A 21,460-nucleotide genomic window follows, 5' to 3' on the forward strand; every position below is an offset into this window, starting at 1 on the left:
GCCCAGGAGCCTGATGTTGCTTGCAGGATTTAGGCTTTAGTTCATCCTCACTTTTATCTGTAGATTACAGAGTTGGAAGAGGCATATCTGTCAAAGGCGTGAGATAGGACAGGGGATGTGTTACTGATGAACTGTGTGTTGTGAGTTATAGGTAAGACTGATTCAAGGTCATTTCTTTAAAGCTGATACTTGCTTTCCTGAGTGAGCAAGGAGTACACATCTTAGGGATTGTGTGACCCCTGGGAGTGTCCTGTAGGTGTGAATGTCCCCACAATATGCCATGAAGAGTCAGGGCAGAGAGCCTCTTACTTAGCTATGTGATTTATAAGAATTTAGCTAAACAACAACAACAACAAAAAAAAAAAACCTGCTTGTTGTGTTTTATAATTTCTGTACTCTTTGCCCAGTGTTTAAATCTTAAGCCATCTATTAACTTTGTGCATCTTCCACTAGGTTAGCAGTAGTTGAGGGAATAAAGCCTGACACATGCCTGGGTTCTACACAAGGCCACCAGCATAGTGCCTGTGTCATCTCTTTCTTACTACCTAGCTGGATTATGTATGAAAGCACAGATACTAGTGAGTGCTCGAGAGCTATTTGTGTACATTAAACTGAGACCCCTTAACATTACCAAGCAAATGAGACGATTAGTATGTGCAAGAATTATTCGCTAATGAAAAAAAAAAAGTCTTAAAGTTGAAGAATCATGAGCCTCTTGCTGATTTTTGGCCTGAACTGCAGTTCTTTCTTGCCACAGGTAGTTCTTCACTTTAGTCTACCATAAGGCATTGGCTTTCATCCACAGCTCCACAGGACATGCTTGTATCGTGTGTGGCTCGGTTTTCAAAGGTGTAAGAGAGAAATGAGACTGTACTTCGGAGTGCAGTTATAAGTATTAGATGAGAGCGTATTCAATGTAGTTTACGTGCTCTTAAGCACTCGCTTTCTATTATTGCTAATGCTAACTGCTGATCTGGATTAGCATCAAGTTATTGCCATAGCTGTGCAATATAACCATGTGAATTAGTGCCTAGGACTATTAGTGCCTAGATACAAGTGTCTACTCTTGTATCTTCAGTTCTCCCCCTGCCACCTCCTTGTGAATTATGTGACTGCATTTTGGGTCCAACCAGATAACCCAGGATAGTCAACCTATGTTAAAAGCCTTAATCATAGAAACTCTTGGACTGATTTATTAATCCTGTAAAATATGTACAGTATTAATGTCAACCATCTCTAAAAAGGCCAGCCTATAAATACTGTTGCATAACTTCGTTGGTCAGAAACATCTGGATGTGTCACCTGGGTCAATATTTTCTTCAGTGCTGTTCAGCAAAGCAACTGCCTTTAGTCTATTTACCTAGCAAAGAATTTACAGTATAGTTTTCACTTGTAAAATTCACATGTGGGATTCCTCGCTATCCTTCTAGAACCCAGTCTAACAAAATTAGACAGAAAGGCCTAAGGAGATTCATTTCTCTTAAAAGTGAGTTGAATCTACCAGATAAACAATGCTTGCCCTTTCAGCCCTCTTCAGTCTGCAACATAGAGAATGTTTGTTCTTCTCTATGGAACATTGAATTAAATTGAGTTGTTTTGCCGTTCCATGTGCCTCCCACGTTTGAAAAAAAAAACAGAAAATAAGTTCTTACAAATTGACACAGTAGAAACTGCCCTGCATTGTGTTGTTTTGTAAAGAAATGGCATTTTCCCACCAAGCTTGTGCCATCCTATTTCCTGTCAACTGCATTATAAGAAACAGAAAAGATAAAGGAGAGAAGTGATCGTTGCACATACTGAATTCCTTTACATGATCTCTTCCTAGATTCTCAAATTCAAACTGGTATAAGAATCTTGACTTCCTTTACATTTGGAAATATCCAATAAAAATGGAAACCAGGTGGGGGTGCAGAAGCCATCAGATCTGCAAACTTTTCTCCCAACTGAGGTGGCAGGTTTCAGAGATTAGAAAGAAGGCCATCTTTTAGACTCCATTGCTCACACACCATGATACCCTAGAACTTAGGGCATGTAGCAGAAGTTGCTTCTTACTTGTGTCTGGTGTTTTAACTACGTACAGGTTGGTGCCATGTGTGGCTCATTTTTCTAAAGCCAGTTGACTTTAGGGCCATGTTCTTTTCATAGAGCAGACAAGGCTGACATAAGCATATTTCTTTGGGTCATGTCCCTGAGCATCCCATTGGCTAAAAGTAGGTCACATCAGCAGGGTCACTCATGAAGGACAGGAAGGAAGAGGTCTGCTTGGTGGGCCATGTAGCATAGCCCATCACAGGATGTTTAAAGATAACAGTGACTAAGTCTAAGTCAGCAACAGGCATGTAGAAAAGCAAATTATTTACTGAAAGTATAATTTTCTCTGGCTTTATGGTTAAAGAGCTATGTCTGTTATGGCCTTTGGTCTAACCCAATAAATATATTCCCAAATGAGAAGATTCCTAAAACACTGTTCCATGATTTTTAAAGTTTAGAAGCATAGAAACTTTTTTTTTCTAAGACAGGGTTTCTCTGTGTAGCTTTGGCTGCCCCAGGCTTACCTTGTAGTCCAGGCCGGCCTTGAACTCACAGAGATCTGCCTGCCTCTGCCTCCTGAGTGCTGGGATTAAAGGCATCTGTCACCACACCTGGCTGCATGGAAACTCTTAAAATTCCCTGGGCCACCTCTTGCTGCAATATCATGACTTTTAGAAGTTTATAGCCCCGAAAAAGCACGGACTTTCTGTGCCTTTGGAAGGACACCTTTGCTGGGTCACCATTCCAGAGGGGAACAATGCAGAAGTTCCCACAGCATCTGTAATAGAGCCAGGGCTTTGTTCATGGCCATGTCTTCTCTTGTCACCTCTGCTGAAGGCATTGGAGAGCTAGCTCATCTAGTCTAACCCAAAGATGGCTTCTCTTTTGGATCAGAATTTTAAAATAAGTTTAATTTAATATAATTTTTTTAATTTTGTAAACTTTATTTTTAAAAATGTGGAAGTAAAAGATATATAATTCTATATGTGAGAGAAGAATCAATAAATATTTTTAATTATACAGTTTTAACTATAGAAGTTCATTGAGTCGTATAAACTTTAGGTCTGGTCAATAACTTAGGTATGTGATGTGATGCTATTAATTTCAGAACCAGAATAGAGCTGGTAAATATTTTTTGTTTATTTTGGTTTGATAGAATTCCCAGCTCCTTCCCCCAATACACAGACACAACCTCCATTATTCTCTTCATTCCAGTGTTAAATCGCTTTTCTCACAGGCCAGTGAAGACAGGAACAATACACAGTAGAGCTCCTGGGCTTTTTCCTCAGTCCTTTCACTTCCAAAGAGAGAATAGGAATGTGCGTTTTCCTCAGTCACCTGATGAATGACACTGGCTGCGGAATTTTGTCAAAAAAAAAAGTGCTAAAACTGAAATGAACAGGAAAGCAGGCAGTTAATTTAGAATATCTGTGTTTTATCACTGGGAACCAGCTTAGGGTGAAGATTTTACATTTGTAATGAAATCCTTTTGCTTTGAAAGCAATGCTCACTGACGCCCAGACTCTTCCACTTGTCAGCCCTCTTGGTGGCCAGTTGTCTTTCCAGTTAATGTTTATCCGTGCTAGACTGCTGGAACTATGGCCATCGACATTGCTCTTGAAGCTTTCAACTACTCAGAAGGGGACTGCTGCCGAGTCTCTGCTGTCCCGAGCATTTCTGAGTGGCTTGGCCCTTCCTCATGGCTGTGTGACGAATTCTTCCTTCCAAGTTCTGATAACCCCACAATTACTGAGACCTCCTTGCAGGTCAGACTCCCATATGACCTATTCTCACACAAGCAAGTCTCCTGTATAATAAATACACTTGTTTCACTCAGGCCGATAATGATTAATTTAACATACACATTTAACCACCAGGCACTTTTTGGAAATACGGCCCTGAATGAAGTAGAAATAGACCTTGTCTCCGTGGAACATACGTCCTAGCCAAAGAGTGAAACAAAACATGAATAAAGAAATAACTACAAAGTATGTTATTGTGGAGGACAGTCCCGTGGGACCAGGATGCATGCAGCCAGGGTGGTCTACAAGGACCTCTCTGAGGAGGCCTAAAGAATGACATGATCTGCCCTAGCACTAGGACAAAGAGAAAGGGGACTGAAGCGAAGAGCCTGTACAGGAAGAGAGATCATTTAAAGGCCTTTCCTGCGGCACCCTGGCTGTGTCCGCGCACCCGCCGCCTTGCATATGTCCGTTTCCTCGAGGCTCAGTGCAGCAGGGTTTATCTCTGTGCAAGGCGGCGGCTGGAGCTTAGGTTTAGGGTTAGTTTTCTGTAAGGACACCTGAGGGCAGCTATGGCAGTCCATGAAATATTCATCACAAGCAGTCAAGGGGGGAAGACCGAAAAGGGAGGTAGATTTTGATGATCCTAAAATATTTCTTTGGAGCATATACAGAAATAGCGATAGGCAGTTTAGTGCTGGTGTTTATTGGAAAGGCTGTCTGCACTTGAGATTGGTGTTCCTGACTTCGCATGAAACTACTGGTTTGGCTGGGGTGTTAACTGCGGAAGAGTCTCCACTACAGCTTAACTCCTCTGTAATCAAATAATTTTATGATGTGAGCGCACAGGTCTGTGTATCTGTTTATATGGGGTCGTCTTCCCTGTTTCTCAGTGGCTTTCGTCTTCTCAGTGATATGTTTTGCGCCAGTTTCACAGAGATTTCTCGTGAAGATCTGATATTAGATCTCCTTAGTGCCGAGCAGAAGGGAGGTGATTAGCACCCTGCCCACTCACATAGCAGTGGGTTCACTTTTATTCTGTCCATCAGCTGTAGCTGGCAACTAATTTGTACTCCAGGAATCTAGAGTCCTTGCGGGCATTCCACACTCTTAAATCATGGATTATCCGTAGAATGCATACTACCAGCTACCATTCTTGGGGATGAGCATGAGATAAAAGACCTGGCCATAAGTCCTCCATCCCCTCGTAGCTTACATCGTAAGAAAAACATAAACTCGTTTTATGGACACATACTTGATTGTAGACCGAGAACAGCAATTCAAAATATAGCAGCAAACAAATAACTGAGAAAGCCGGATGTTGGCAGTTCCTGCCCAGACACTTACAGCTCCTAATTCTCAGAGCGTGCCACACCACACCATTCCTAGTGAGCTGCAGAAACAGAAAATCTCGTAGTTCAGACTACATGGAGAACACCACTTCCTCGCTCCATCTGGCGCCCTCTTGTGGTTGCAGGATGGAGGCTGGCAGTTTCAGCCCCCAGCTTACTGTTCCAGGGGACTCTACTAAATCCTTGGACAATTTCAGACAAGACAGGAATGGTGGGTTTTTTTTATTTTGTTTCCAATGGGTAGTGAAGTTTTTAATTGAATAACACTATAGTTAATGTAGTTTAATCACTGGAATAATATCAGTTTAGCCAATTCTCTGTAACTCTATTGACAGAACACTGTTGCTCAAACTAAGAATTTATGAATAAAATTTTATTGATCTATGACTTAAACATGCCCCAAATATATTTCCTGTTCTTTGATTTTGGAAATGAGTACTTCTGAAAACACAATTCTAGGTCTAGAAACCTCATTATGAACTGTTTGTGCACATGAATTTATGTATGATGATAATGCTGTTTACTTATAACTGCAAAGAAAGAAAACACTAGTAATAGCTCACAACAGGGGCATCCAGAACCACCATGTAGTGAGTGTCAAATCACATGGAAAACAGAAAGCATTACAGAGCATTTGGTTATTATTGTTTGACCTCAGTTTTGTATGGAAATATATAGATGTAAGAGAAAAATGAATACACCTGGCTTCATTTTTAAACATGTAATGACTTCTGTAAGGCAGCATAACACAAATAAGTATCAACATATTTACTGGAAAAATATTTAAAACATGAATGACAAGATGATCGGCATATGTAAAGACCCCACACAAATCAAGAGGAAATTGAAAGCAAAAGAAACAGATAAAAGAAATGCACAGATTACAAAAAGGAATTACAAATGACTGATAAAATATGAGTTCATATGTAAAGTGATAGTTGCAGCAATAATAGAAATTGTTTGAAAAATCAATCATTCTTGTTGGCATTATTTTATGTTCTTTATATGTAAATAAGAAACCCCAATTTTCAGAAATACATTATAGAACATTTTTTCAGGAAGAAATAAACAATAGGATTTTTCAAAATTGCAAGTATAAGGTTATAGTTCTAGCTTTACGCTCTGCTTTGTTTGCTTGTTTGCTTTGTTGCACTTTGTGTTTTGTTTGTTTTGAGACAGAGTTTAATGTAGCCCAGGCTACAGAGATGCCCATTCATGTGCTCTGACACATTATCCTCAGTAGTAGAGACACAGAATCAGCCCAGTGTCCATAACAGAGGAACAGCCACAGAGAATGTGGCATATATACACAATAGAATTTTATTCAATTGTGGAGAATGAGATGATCTCATTGGCCGAAAAAATGGATGAAACTGGAGATCACACGCTAAGTGAAATACGCCAGACAATGTTATTTGTCTTTACAAATACCATGTCTTTCTCATGTAGATCCTACTTTAAGCACACATACACACAAAGATACACACATGTACACATACACATGCACCGTGAACATAGACGAGGGGTCTGTTTGGAAAGAGGCGGAAAACTAGTAGTGAGGAGGACAGGAGGGGGAAATAGTGAGTGTGGTCAAAATACATGATACATTTTATTGAAACTCATTATGAAGCGCACTTGAGGACCCCACTTGTTTTTCAAGACAAGATCTCTTTATGTAGCCCTGTCTGCCCTTGAACTCACAGAGATCTACTTGCCTCTGTCTCCTGAGTGTTAAGATTAAAAGTGTGTGCCACCGTGCCTGTCCTTACAGTATTACTGCTTTTTACTAAAAAGCCCTTTAAAAGGCTTCAATTGAATAAACTGTCCAGTAGAGCAGAGCAAGGGTGCTGCCAGGAAGTCCAGCACTGCCCAGGTGGACAGCTCCCTGACGGGCTCTGCCTGGATACCATGCCTTGCTCTGCAGGGAAGGACTGCAGGTTCCTCGTTGTAAGCCCACCATGCTGTACTGATGGTGAACTAGGGAGTCCACCTCCGACCCTGGTGACGAGGATGTGTCATCTCAAAGGTCTCTTGTGCCGGGGCCTAGGAAGGTAATGAAAACAGTGCAGGGCATCTGACATGACTTAAGGACAGGCATTTTAAGAGGACTTAACCTTGACTTTATTATAAACGTGCTGTTTTGTTTCCCCTATTAATAATTCATCAGAAAAAATAGGAAATAAACTTAGGCTAAGACTGGGCATACGCAAGTACACGTCTATTTTTAAAGGCTTGGTTTGAGAACAGAGTTTTTAAGGAGTCACTTGGAGTTAGTTGTTTCCAGTTACCTCAGAAATGCTGCACCTTTTTTAAGGTAACACAGGTGTTTTGTTTTTCCTTTGTGCTCCTTCCAGAAGCCACCTGAACCCTAGGCATTTGACAAAGGCCTATAGAATAGAAAAGACCTCCACAGCATCTAGCTACATCTATCTCTAGCTGCCATATATTTTACAATTCAGAGAATATGAAGAGAGAAAATAATCTAAGTGCCAGTGTTTTATAAAGATAAAAAGTATTTTCCAACTAAAACAGTAATAGCAATATAACTGATATTTACATGTGGGAAGTGAAGTTGCCTGAAAGATCGTTAGTATTATTGCCAGAGTCTTAACACTCATGCCTTTAGGCATAGAGTAAATGCTGTTTGGTTTTTCCTATTAAAAATAAATTATTGATGATGAATACTTAGTATCTCATTGAGCCTGTGTGCTGAGAAGTAAAAATAATTACCAGTTTCAAATATCATATTTTTCCAAAATGGTGTTCATGGTAAATTCTTAGTTAACTTTTTAAATGAGTGCTAAGTGGAAATCACTCGGCTATTATTTAGTGTACTCTTTTCATGGTGCCAAAATTTAAATTACATATTTCCATTCATCAAAACCATTTGCCAAAGGGAAGTTCCCTCTCTTCTGGACACCCTGACTCTGTTGTGCAATTCCTCGTAGCAATCCACTAGAACACCATGAAGAAAGGCCTAAATAACCCCCCCCCAAAAAAAAAAAACAATTTTCCTTTATGAGTTAAGCCAAAATTCTTGAGGTACGTGGCTTGCCAACAGACCATGGTTTTGTGGTAAGTACCTTAGCTGCCTTTGTCTTTATCACAACACTGTAAGCCCCCTTCACATGAAAGCAGTACAGTGAAAGTTGTGTTTGTGCCATGGAAAGAGAGCATGTGATTTGGGGGTTGTCTGCCTTTACACAAAGAATGTAGACGGGGTTGTATTTAAAACCCACACTCCTGTTGATTGTCACAGAAGGCTCAGGCCTTGTTCTCAGAAATCAAATGACAAGCTCTGCCCTGTTGTATGTTGCGCTTGCTCCCACTGTGACTCCTTCAGGGGACACTATGATCAGTTCTCAGAACTAGACAGCCTGAGATACAGTTTTAGTATTTGCTGTAAGATCCAGAGTATAAAACATCTGCCTATAAATAGACCGATAAGAGAATTAAATGAGATGTAAATGACCCTATTGGAGTCCAGCACATCCTGGCATTCTCTCCATCCCTCAATCAGCCACCTGATGAATCTAGTCAGTTCTTATGTGAGGACTAGGGTTAGATGAGCAAGACAGTATACACTGATAGAAAAGCTTAATCAAGGTACATTATTTTTATCACAATATTTTTAAAACTCCAAATCAGTAGGGGTCGGTAAACAAAAGATCAGAATTTTAAATAAAAGCAATATCTACATTCTTGTGGGGGGTTGTTTTGGGTTTTTTTTGTTTTTGTTTTTTGGGGGTTTTGGGGGGGTTGTTTTGGTATTTTTGTTTTGTTTTGTTTGCCCTTTCTCCTCAGACTCTAATGTGCTCAGTATGAGTATAGCCCTTTGTAATACTCTGTATAACTCCAGAACACAGTAAATAACAATTAGCTTAGCCAGCAAGGTGTGTCAGGGCACACCTTTAATCCCAGCACTCAGGGAGGCAGAGGCAGGTGGATCACTGTGTATTTCAGGCCAGCCTGGTTTACATGCCAGTCCAGGACAGCCAAGGCTACACAGAGAAACCCTGTCTCAAAAAAAAAAAAAAATGGAAGGAAGGAAGAAAGAAAGGAAGGAAAGGAAGGAAGGAAGGAAGGAAGGAAGGAAGGAAGGAAGGAAGGAAGGAAGGAAAGGAATAAAGAAAGAAAACATTAGGTTAGCATTCTTAGTTTCCAATTTGTTTAATTAGCATAGGCTTACTTACATACTCAGACACCCAATATCATTTTCAGTTTGCTGCATATACTCCTACCTGTATTCAAAAAGCATAGATAAATAACACTTGGATCTCACTATTTCAACTTTAAATTTTTGTGTATTTATTTTATGTGTGTTTAAGTCTGTGGGTACATGTGAGCCATTGTACAAGTGTGGAAAACAGAACAGTTTTTGGAAGTCTGTTTTCTCCTCCCATCATGTGTGTTCCAGAGATCAAAATCAAGTCATCAGGCTTGGCAGAAGGCGCCTTTACCTGCTTGAGCCTAACTGGCCTGCTAATTCAACTGCAAGTGTGTGTGTGTGTGTGTGTGTGTACATATACACATATAAAGATCATTTCACTTATGGAAAATTTGTCAGAAATACATTCTTAAATTTATTTTTCTCTATCACTTAAAATAATTTTAATTTGCTTTATTTTGAGATAATTATAGATTTATAGAACATTTATAAGGATAATATAAAGATTTTCCGTGTATGTACCTCTCATCTACCTGCCCCAAGTGTTAAACATTTTTTCTATATTTGCTGTCATTCTTGTTTTAGGGTCTTTTTGTGTATATCTATGTAAGCATGCACACAGAGACATTGCTGTACACAGATTTTTTGTTTATATATGTACTTGGCTATTTAAGGGGAATTCCAAATATTATGTCTCTTTATAATACTAAATTGTAAGCCAAACTGTGGTGATACACACCTTTAATCCCAGCACTCGGGAGGCAGAGGCAAGTGGATTGTTGTGAGTTTGAGGCCAGCCTGCTCCATAGAATGAGTTCTAGGACAGCCAAGACTACACAGAGAATCCCTATCTTGAAAAACAATAATGATAATAATAATAATACTTCATTGTGTATTTCCTAAAAGTGAGGGCATTCTCTTCCACAGCTATAATACAGCTATAAAAATTAGAAAATGTTGGTGCAGCTTTCTAAGCATTTACTCAATTAAAAAAGTGTCCTTTTTTATAAGCTTATAGTAAGCTTTGATGGTGGCGAGCAGAAAGCTTTCTTGCATTTGTTTGTCTTGGTTTCTTTCGCTGTGCCAAACTACCATGTTTTAGAGTGGTGCATCCTGATTGTGTTCCAAGTGAGGTGTCTAGATACAGGAGTGTCTGTAGTCAAATATGTTTAAAAACATAAACATTATATAATGTATGTGATAGGCTTATGTTTCTAGAATGTCTCAGGGCATCTAATATGCTAATGTGAGTTGCAAATTCCAAAATAGGAGTTTCAGTGAACAGCTTTTCCAAACTTAATGCCTATTTAACCTCTTTTAAAAGGAACATTGCAAAAAGCCTGTTTCAGAATTCACTGTGTGACCTCTGCAAAAGAAAGATGTACCTTTGGCTGGTTCTGAGTTTTTGGCTGTCTAGGGAACCATTCAAAACTGAGGTCTTTTGTAAGCAACTGACACAAAGATGTAGGAGGTAATTTTTTTTTCTTTAAGGAGACAAAGTTGAAACATCCCAAGACACCACTTTAGATCATTTCAAACACATAAGACTTGACCAAAACACTATAATTCTCTATCAGAAAGCAGTTTAGAGGTACCTTTGACCTGAGAGATTGTAAAGGTGAATTATCAGTTTTGTACCTTTGCTTTCAGGAAACTAAAACCCAACAGAAGCAAGTGGTCATGTCAGTACAGCGCCACAGAGTGTTTACTTTTGAACCAGATAGAGTCCTGATAACAATCCTGCAGAATTTCTAAGCCTATTAACTGAAGCAATTTTGTTTTCTTTTGTCTGCAAAATAACTGTAACTTAGGTTTTGGTGGGGTTAATGTTGAAATGTTCCCTTAGCAGTAATTGACCAAAAGAACGGTTCCTTCCTGAAGTTAGAGTTGCAAGGAAATTGTCAGATCCTGTCGTTGCCATGCTGGAGTCATGATGAGCAGTAGTGGTCTGCACACAAGTGTCAGATAAAAGATCTGGGCAAGACGGTACATGAAACATACTACAACTACAAAACAAAGCTTCCTGCCTCGGGTACTTGGACTACCTAGTGGTCCAGACAGTTACCACAACTCAAGAACAAGTTCTTTTTTTTTTTTTCACTCTGTGTGCCCGTGTGTGTGTGTGTGTGTGTGTGTGTGTGTGTGTGTGTGTGTGTGCGTATGCTGGTGCACACATGCTACCACATGTGTGGTAGTGTGGAATAAGTTCAGGTGCCAATCTTCACTATCCATCTTTGCCTTGTTTGAAAGAGGGTCTGCCGAGGATTTTCCTGGACCTGCCCTCCTTCTCGCTGTAGGCATGCTGGGGCTACAGATGTCTGTGCTTCTGCATCTGGCTCTACGTGGACTATGGCCATGCAAACTTGGGCCTCATACTTGAGTGTCAAGCACTTTGCCCTTTAATCCCTTTAAAGCACACACCTTTGATCCCAGCACTTGGGAGGGAGTTTGAGGCCAACCTGGTCTACAGAGTGAGTTTCAGTACAGTCAGGGCTACACAGAGAAACCCTGTCTCAAAAAACAAACAAACAAACCCCACAAAATCTGTCCCTGAGTATTTTGAAGAATTCCAGTTGTGGGAACCAAGAGAATATGCACTTCAGAGAGTACTAGAAAGGTAGGAGGTAGAGCCGTCTCTCCAGCCCAGGATGATCATTTCTAAATTATGTTCTACCAGGCAGACCCTTCACCTCACCTGGTGACAAGGAGAGCTTAGAATGATCACCATTCACATGCACTTTTCTGTCTCCTTTTTTTTTTAATTGTTTTACATTTGTTTATTGGAAGATTTAGTTACCTCATTGCTTCTTAGATTTCCCATAGGTCATCTTGAAATATTGATAGTTTGAATATAATACCGAGGGACTTTGTTGCAGAAATTACACTAAAAACCTGAATTATATCCACTAGATTTTGTCTTCTTGATACATACTAACCATTCTGATAAAATAGTTTTAACTTTTTATTAATTTTGTTCCTCAAAGAGATATTTTAGCGGATTTTTTTTATTAATTTTGTTCCTTAAAGAGATATTTTAAGGGAAGAGGAATATTTTTCTGTCTTTGAGCTTTGCTTTAAAATAACTCCCAGGAGAACAATAGGATATATGTGACATGAAAGCAGAAGAGACTACATGGGGGAGGAAGGGATCAGTGAAGGGAGTAGGGGAGGGCAGGAGCAAAGTATAATGCGGTGTGTGCACAAAAATACTACTATAAAAAAGTACTACTGTGAAACCCACTTTCTGGTGTGCTAACCAAGAAATTAATTTTTAAAATCCCTTCAAAACAGCTCTTAGAAGGGGCCAAATTAGATACAACTGTCACATTCCAAATTGGGTTGAGCATGTGAGTAGCAGTGGTAAATTATGTGTGTTTACGGTTTGCTCAAAGTTCAGTCTGGTACTGGATGTGCTCTCTTATCCACCCCCACTGCCAGTCTTTAACAGATATGACCTGTCACAATACCTAGATGGAGAGAGGTCTTCTGAAAACCGTCCCTAGGCTGGACAGTGGTGACACACACTTGGGGAGACAAAGGCAAGTGGATCTCTGAGTTCAAGGACAGCCAGGTCTACAGGACAGCCAGGGCTACACAGAGAAACCCTGTCTCAAACAAACAAAACAAAAACCTGTCCCGGAATATTTTGAAGAATTCCATTTGTGGGAACCAAGAGAATACCCACGCCAGAGAGTACTAGAAAGGTATAAGGTAGTGATTTGTACTAACCATAAGACAGAAAAGCCCAGTGCCCATGACAACTAGAATGGATGGAGAGAGGAAAGCTGGCCTCTTCTGAACTAAAGCAAAGGTTCAGGGCTGACCTGTAATGGGTGTTGGATGTTGCTGTGAAACGCCTGACCGGTGAGAAAGCGAGAACCAAAGGAAAAATGTAGCATGCAGACAGTGCTGGGAAATGCCTGAGCATTGAGGAAGTGTGAACCAAAGGAAAACGTAGCATGCAGATGGTCCTGGGAACCCCATGGCTGTGGGTAGAAATTGTGCTTCTATCCCTCTCTCTCCCTGCCCCTAGCCCCCAAACAGCAAAGCAGTTCTAAAGCTTAGATAAAGCCACAAGGACAAGCAGAGCCATGGTGCACAAGACAGCAGACAAGAGACAGAAACAACCTTTGGAAGCGAGCAAGAGGTAATTCCCCCAAGCAAGTGGAGCAATATGCAAGCAGCAAAGGCCACCAGTTCATCTCCCAGAGCTGTGGGAGGAAGCAGGGGCCTTCTCTATATAGGGGTAAGAGGGACCAAGAAGAGACCAGTAGAAAAAAAAAAAAAAAAAAAAAAAAAAGGAGAGGACTGCCAGGGCTCCTCTCTGTCACCAAAAAGCTGGTGACTCCCTCATTCCCATTTCCATAGATGGCAGCAAGTTTACTATCTGAAGATACTGACTCAGACAAGTCCCAGGCTTGGGGACACCAGCCTCAGGAGAAGGTCAGACACAATACTGAATCCAAGGATAGTAAATGATAGATACTGGAGAGTAAGACACAAACCTTCCCTATCTTTCCCTTACTCAGAAACCTAGTAGCAAAGAGAGTGCATTTTGCCATATTTATAGTCCAGAGTCCCTCACAAATGGCTAGTCTGCAGCCACTTCAGGGAAGTCCACCATCCATAAAGCTCATGAACAAAGCTTGTAAATGGACTATCTTTAGTATGAATAGCCAAGATCCCAAATACCCAAGGAATGCTGCTGGCACAAAACACTGAGTCCCAAGCAAATGGAAGAAAGGGTTTGTAAGTAACAGGTGCAGTACAGAAAGCCAGACATGAGGAAAAGTAAAATGTTGTGAAACAGGAACAATGTACTTTTAATGGAATCTTCTACAAGCAAGGATGAGCTCCTTCCTTGGTGACTACAGCACCCTTGGCATTGTCATAGCAGTAAGACACGGCAGTGAACTGACAGAAATCTCTGGTCTAGTGGAGCCTGGCTTCTAGCAGGGCAACTGAGAAGTCAGCAAGTCATTGGCACAGTGTATTGGAAAGTACTGAGAGCTGGGGGAGAAGAAGCTGAGCGTGGGTAGAGGGGAGTCAAGTACCAGGAGAGGAAAGAAGGGACAAGCTGAACTCTTCAACAGGATGGTGATGGCTGAACAAATACACAGGATAAGAACATCACCCATGTGGCACCTGGAGGAAGATCATTCATGTGCGTATAGCCAGCATGAAGGGCCTGAAGTGAAGGTCCCTGGCTAGTTCAGGGTGCAGCAGGGGAGCTACTATGGCAGGGACAAGCCAGGGAGAAGGACAGTAGAAGATGAGGACAAGCAAGGAAGGAGGCACCAGGTAGGCCATTTGAGGACTGTGGCTTTTATTGGGTAGCGTGGATTTAGGAGCAGAGATGGGACATGATCTGGCAAATTTTAAAGGATCACTGGCTGCTGTGTGGAGATTCGGCACCTAAATAAGCAGGGTGAGCTCATTACTGCCCTGGTGCCCTGCTCCTGTGGGAGACTCCTGCTATCCTCTGTCCTAAAGGCTGCTGGCCCTGTCCTGTGGCTCTCCTCTCCATGTTCTCCTAGTTAACCTGGACATGTTCTCTAGTATCCAGCTGGTCCCACTGGGGACCTCTTCTGGCGAGCCAGAATGACTCCATCTTAAGATCAGTAGCTATTTTGTTACACGGTCAAAATAAGTTCATTTATGTCTACTGTAAAACTTGAGTTTAACTGTGCCTTGACCCATTTCCTAGAATTTTACATGTTCCTCACCCTATATACCCTGACCCCCACCCCCATAAGATAAGATGTTCTGTCAAGTTCCTACATAGCCAAAATTCCCTTTGAAATCCCCTAGCCTTGCAGTTGGGGGCTGTAAAAACCCTGCTTCTCCTATGTTCAGGCCTGACCTCTCAAATCTCATATTTTTGGTAGAGGCAGGTTTCTGACAAGCTATATTGTACGCATATAATAAAGCTTATTATAAATTTGGCTAATTTGGATGGTGGCCTTTACTCTCTTTTGGTGGGATTAACACTTCCTTCCTAACATTTTTCTGTTTTGTTTTGTTGTTTGTTTTTTTTTTCTTGAAACAGAATCTCATTCTTAAAATAGTAATATGTTTCTTGATTTTTAGATAAGGCCTCACTATGTAACCTAGCCTGGCCTTGAACTCCAGATCCTGCTCTAGATCTCAGATTATTAAAATGCTTTTAACTGGTTCACTTGGGAGAGGGAAGCAAGATTCGGTGGATGAGCCTGCCAATCTGAAAAGTGTCAATAGCCACTTGATGGGCCTATGAGACATTTAGTGTGTATACAAAAAAGTTAAAACAGTTCTAGAAATGTTACTGTAGTTCTAAACTACGAGGAAAAGCAAATTTATAATGTAATGGGAGACTAGCCATACTCCCTTGTACAATGATAAGCCCATTTCGTGTCATACGTAATATAATGCAATCATGTGTGTGGATTACTCAATGTACGTTACATGTAGTAAACACTGAAAATGTTATGACAGCTATTGAAATGAGAGACGTGTGAGTGAGACAGGTAAATGCCCAATGTTTGCAATTTAAACAGAACAGTATGTGTATATTAACCACAGATAAGACGATAGGTCCCAGACAAGCAGCTAACATAGTTTGTAAAGAATGAGCATGCTGGATGGGGAACTCGGGTCGGTGCCAGGGAAGGAGTTACTATCTTTTATTCTCAGCATTTTTTGTTCCGTTTTTTTTTTTTTTTTTTTTTTTCAACCATCCAAAACCTAGATAAACCAACTACACAAATGAACAAATGAAAACTATCCTTAAAAAGCACTTCTGGAATGTTTTTTAAAGAATCACCTAAACTGTTTTAATGAAAAGCTTTATAAAATGCTTCTTGGAAATTAAAAGATTGATTTTGTATAATGAATGAGCAGCGGGCACCAGAGAATCTTAATTTCCTCCCCTCTGAAAAGCAAAGCCACAAACAGTACGAAACTTTAAAAGTGTGTTTTGTCTAAGGAATTGAATCACACACTTCCACCCTCTAATTGTGTTCCTTTGGCTTCTCGAGATACCAAAGAAGGGGCCTTTATTTTAGCACTCGGGTGGGGGCGTAGCACGGCCATCTGTACAGCACATTCGGCTACAGGAAGGAGCTGCTGAGACTAAAAAGGCTTGCTGTGCCGGTGCCACGTGAGAGAGCGAGGTGGTTTTCATTGCCTCACTGTCTTCTAGGACTGTTGATACGTGAACTCTAGATTCCTAGCACACACGCTGCTCACACGACAGGTTTCTCTTATGTACTGCGGTTTTTCTTGACCCACTGGGCTCCCTTGATAACCTCCTCCTACGTGGCACGCAAACAAAGCTCTGCGCACGCGCAGAGCGAGGGATGCAAAGGGAGAACGTTCCCAGCCAGCACACAGTGAGCGCTCAGAGCCTGCAGGAGGACAGCCTCAGAACAGCTAAATAAAGGAGCCAGAGCAGAAGTGTCTCAAGACACTTGGGAAGAACAGGTGGGGGAGTCCAGAGGGATCACAGGAAACCTGAGGGAGGCCAGAGAACCCACAATGTGGGCTTTGAATTCAGGGCTGAAACCATTGTCCTCTTCACGTCAGGGACAAGGAGAGAAATAATACAAGCAACCTAGGGACTGGGCTGGGTGAATAAGGCACCGCAGTGGATAACAAGGGACCTGGGGGTAGCTTTTAGCAAAGAGAGCGGTTAGTCATTTGAGGTCACAAAGACTCTACAGCAGAAAAGAACAGAAAGGGGCGTATAAGGAAACAGTAGGGAAGAAAGCAAATTTGGTGATTGAGAGAATGAGTAGGGGAAGGGCCCTTGATCAGTCAAAGATTACATTAAATTCAGCTTTGCTCAAGAGATTGCAAAATAGGATTACCTGGACACAGGATCTTGAAAATAATGTAAACATCTCTTATTTGATGCTTGGCAAATTTGTCTGATTAATTTCTGACTGCTGAAATGGGCAGGAAAACTCAGTACGGTATTGATAATCTCTTTGTCCCTTTCCCCCCGGAATATACTAAATTCTCGGGACTGTATCTTGTGCCTAAGAAGAGCTGGAGCGTAGGCTTTGTGTAAATCCTGTTGCAAACCCAAAGTGGCATTCCGTGTGTGATCTGTGTGAAGCTGCATTTCCTGAAGCACCGTAGTTGCTTATGGCATTTGGCTCTGACTCATCCTACTTGACTTCAGCTTTCCTAAAATATTTATCTATCTACAGTTACTTGCATTTTGGTTTTCTTCATTTCGTGATAATAAAGTTAAAACAAAACTCCTTTAAATACCACAGTGGCTGGGGGGCGGGGGAACATGCCACGATTCACAGCGCCATCTACTGGCAGCAGGTGTATTGACAGGCTTTGTCTCTGATTTTGTTTTGTTTTGTTTTTATAGTTGGTATTTTGAAGACAGGGTTTCTCTGTGTAGCCCTGGCCATCCTGGAACTTACTCTGTAGACCAAGCTGGCCTCAAATTCAGATATCTATCTGCCTCTGGCATACGCCACCACCTTGCCAGCTGCTCTGGTTAAGCAGGGGAATTATCTGTAATGCCAAAGTCACCTACCACTCAGTCAGCCAGCAACACTGTCAGTTTTCTTTCTCTGTCACCAAGGTGTGGCGCGGCACGCTGGCCCGAATGCGGTACAAGAGGACCAAGGCGGCTCTGACAATAATCAGGTACTACCGGCGCTATAAAGTGAAGTCCTACATCCACGAGGTAGCTAGACGCTTCCACGGTGTCAAAAACATGAGCGACTACGGGAAACACGTGAAGTGGCCAACCCCACCAAAAGTCCTGCGGCGTTTTGAGGAGGCCCTGCAGTCGATTTTTAATAGGTAAGAACTTGTTGGCAAGTGCCATTTTCCTATACAGTGGCACACTCCCAAATCCTAGGCCGTGGTCTTGGCCCAGCTCTTCGCTATTGTGACATTTACCTCTCCTTGTGGCGTGTGTTTGATCATTTTGTTTTCAAAGAGCATCTGCTAACCTCTGAAAGTAATGGAACCGTCAGCGTTTTTCTCCTGTAGCACTTGACAGCAGCATGCCACAACTCCTGGACCTACGCCACATTTAAGATAGGCTACCAGCATGCTGTCCCCACGTCCTGTCATTAGCAAAAAGCATAAATAGCTTCCTTACAATAAACACACACACTTCAAGCTAGCAAGTCGCATTGATCCTGTCAGAGCATCAGCTCCCAGTCCAGCTGTGCCTTAGACTCTGGAGGAGTTCCTGCAGCCCTGTACCCTAGACCCACCCAAGAATCTGTCTGATGGAGTCAAGCATGAGGTCCAGGCCTCTAACAGTTCCCAGGTGGCTTTAAAATACAGCCAAGGGAGAAAGCAACTATTTTAGGCCACAATTTTTTTTAAATACCCATAGAAAAATTTGGATTTTCCCAACTGATTTATTTTTTCTTTTTTTTATGGCCTGCCCTGAATCTGAGGTTGTCTTTGCCTACATTCTTCCTTCTCACTTTCTAGCTTATTTGTTGACAGCATGAATGCAGCAGTGACAGTGGTCCCTGCACTGTCTTCAGGTGGTTCCATACCCTCTGTAGACACTAGACTCCACAGATTCTCAAGCCCCGAATGTAGAATGCTACACTTCTTTCTTTTTCTTTTTTTTTTAAGTCTGGCTGTCCTGGACTCACTCTGTAGAGCAGGCTGGCCTTGAACTCACAGAGATCCACCTGCTTGTGCCTCCCCAGGTGCTGGGATTAAAGGCCATGTAGCACCATGCCCAGCCATGTTGTAGTACTTTAGTAGAACCTGTATTCTTTGAGCTATCTCTGGATTACTTCTAATACAGAATACAACACAGATATTCTATATGTGGCTGTTATTGTTGCTGTATTGCTTAGGAACTCGTCAGAAGGAAAATCTCTACATGTCTTCACTAGTTACAACCAATGTCAGCACAGTTATGCTAGCCATCTGAGGCCAGTTGAACCCAAGGATGCAGATCCCATAGTTAGGAAGCACTGATGTAATCTAGTGCTGTCTTAGCTATAGTCATCTAGTGGCACTAAGGAAACAACAGCCCCAAATGTAGTCATCTGACATAATTTCTTTGAAAAGCACTATTTGATAATTCTGAATGTAGAAAAGCTACTCTTAATTGTATGCTGAATTGGACTTTTGTCTTCTTTAGAACTGACTCTATATTGGTAGACTGTATACAAAGATAAATTTCATGACAGGAAACTCATGAATATATATATATATATATATATATATATATATATATATATATATATCATCTGCACTTTACAAAAGCTATAAGATGCAGACCTAATGGTGCAGGCCCACAGCCCTAGCTACTTAGGAGGCTGGAGTTGGAGGATCACAAGTTCAAGACTAACTTGGGTAACCTACACCCTGCCTCAAAAGATTTAAAAAAAAAAAAAAAAAAGAGGGCTGGAGAGATGGTTCAGAAGTTAAGAGCACTGGCTGCTCTTCCAGAGATCCTGAGTTCAATTCCCAGCAACCACATAGTAGCTCACAACCATCTATAGTAAGATCTGGTGCCTCTTCTGGCGTGCAGGGTATATGTGTGTAGAGCACTATATATATATATAATTGATAAATAAATTATAAAAAAAAAGTGCACAGCTCAGTGGTAGAGTACTTGCCAGCACACGGCCTAGATTCAATAATTTAATCCCCACTGCCACAAAGTGGGGGGCAAGCTTTTCCATGTGCAGATAAAATTTTATTAACACTATCTACTGCCTGTGTATTTTGTACAATTTAGAAGTACTTACACTGTTTTTAAATTTATGCTCATTGTTTCTAAGAAGTATGCTTATATGTAAAGCTGAGATCTATCATATGAGTCACCCCTATTCTCCTTCTTTCTTCTGAGGTAACCACTCTAGCAATATTGTTAATACCCTTCTAAACTTCTCCCTATGCTTTTTTGAGTGCAAGTGCTTTTTTGAGTGCAAGCACACATACATGAGCGCACACACACACACACACACACGCATTGCAAAAAGGCAACACCATAGAAGGATAAAGAATCCCTTGGACTGGCCATTTAACTTGAAATAAATTAGTTAATTCTTTGTGTGTGTGTGTGTGTGTGTGTGTGTGTGTGTGTGTGTGATAACACCTCACATATCTCAGGCTAGGCTTTAACTTGCTATATAGCAAGGCTGACCTTTAACTCCTGATCTTTCTGCCTCCCATTCCCAAGTGCTGATATTACAGATCTCTATTATGGTTTATGTGTTGAAGCCACCAACTGCCAATAGCACTTTAACTAGAAGTAGGAGCTCGTGAGCCCCTCCCTCATCCTTGATCTTGTCTGGTCTGAGTTAGTAAGTGCAATGGCCCTGTCCTGTCCAGAAGGCAGCATTTCAGTACATCCTCTTCATCCTTCTGCTCCTGCCTGCTTTCCACCTTCTTCCACAGTGCTCCCTGAGCCTTGTAGGGAGGCAGTGATCGAGATGTCCCATTTAGGGCTGAGCATCCAGAGTCACTTATTTTCATCCATTGACCAGTTATAAATATCTGTATTAGCCACTGCCCACTGCAAAAAGAAACCTCTCATACTGAAGTTGAAAGCAACACTAATCTGTGGGTGCAAACATGAATAATTTAGGAAGCAGTTTGACAGCATGACCATTTAGAAAAACAACAATAGTAGGTCCCCTCTAGGGCCTGTTGCTTCCTCAGTCACAGGCTTTTCACCAAGGTTACAATGGCAGGCATTAATCCTCCTGGGGAGAATGCCTCAGATTTAATCCAGAAGTGGTTGCTTGCCTCCATCATAGTCTCATCATTTTGGATTAGTGGGCACATGTTGCCTGGCAGGTTAATACTGTAATATGCAGGGTCTTCCACTGGGTGAGACCATTGCTGTCTTTTCTCTACCAGTGGCCTACAAAGCACCTTCTAGCACTATAAAAACTGGCCGTCGGGGAGGATGTTTCCCAGTCAGGCCCAAGTTCATGTCTCCATGTTCTACCGCCAATGTATGTGGTGCTTTAAGCAGTAGGGTCGCCAACCCTGAGAAACAGCGGTAGCCTGTGTTACTGTGGGGGCCTGGCTGGAACCTCCCTGACTGATAACTCACAGGGAGGCATCCTATACCTGGCACTGGAATGTTGACTTAAGAATGTGTGTCTTCTGTGAGTAGCATTTCTACACTCACAGGGGACATTATTCACACTCCCTTTCTACTGTAA

At 41.5% G+C, this 21,460-nt stretch overlaps 1 protein-coding gene across 2 annotated transcripts in view; it reads left to right on the plus strand.

Moving 5' to 3' along the window:
- Myo1d (myosin ID) overlaps positions 1 to 21,460 on the plus strand; it is a 301,477-nt gene that overhangs the window by 159,584 nt on the left and 120,433 nt on the right. For both annotated transcript variants that reach the window (XM_060387163.1, XM_060387162.1), the window contains exon 17: positions 17,878 to 18,101. In XM_060387163.1, coding sequence (XP_060243146.1) covers positions 17,878 to 18,101 — 224 coding nt within the window. The remainder of the gene's footprint in view (positions 1 to 17,877; positions 18,102 to 21,460) is intronic.

The sequence above is a fragment of the Meriones unguiculatus genome, chromosome 7 (genome assembly GCF_030254825.1).
Source record: "Meriones unguiculatus strain TT.TT164.6M chromosome 7, Bangor_MerUng_6.1, whole genome shotgun sequence".
Lineage (NCBI taxonomy): Eukaryota > Metazoa > Chordata > Mammalia > Rodentia > Muridae > Meriones > Meriones unguiculatus.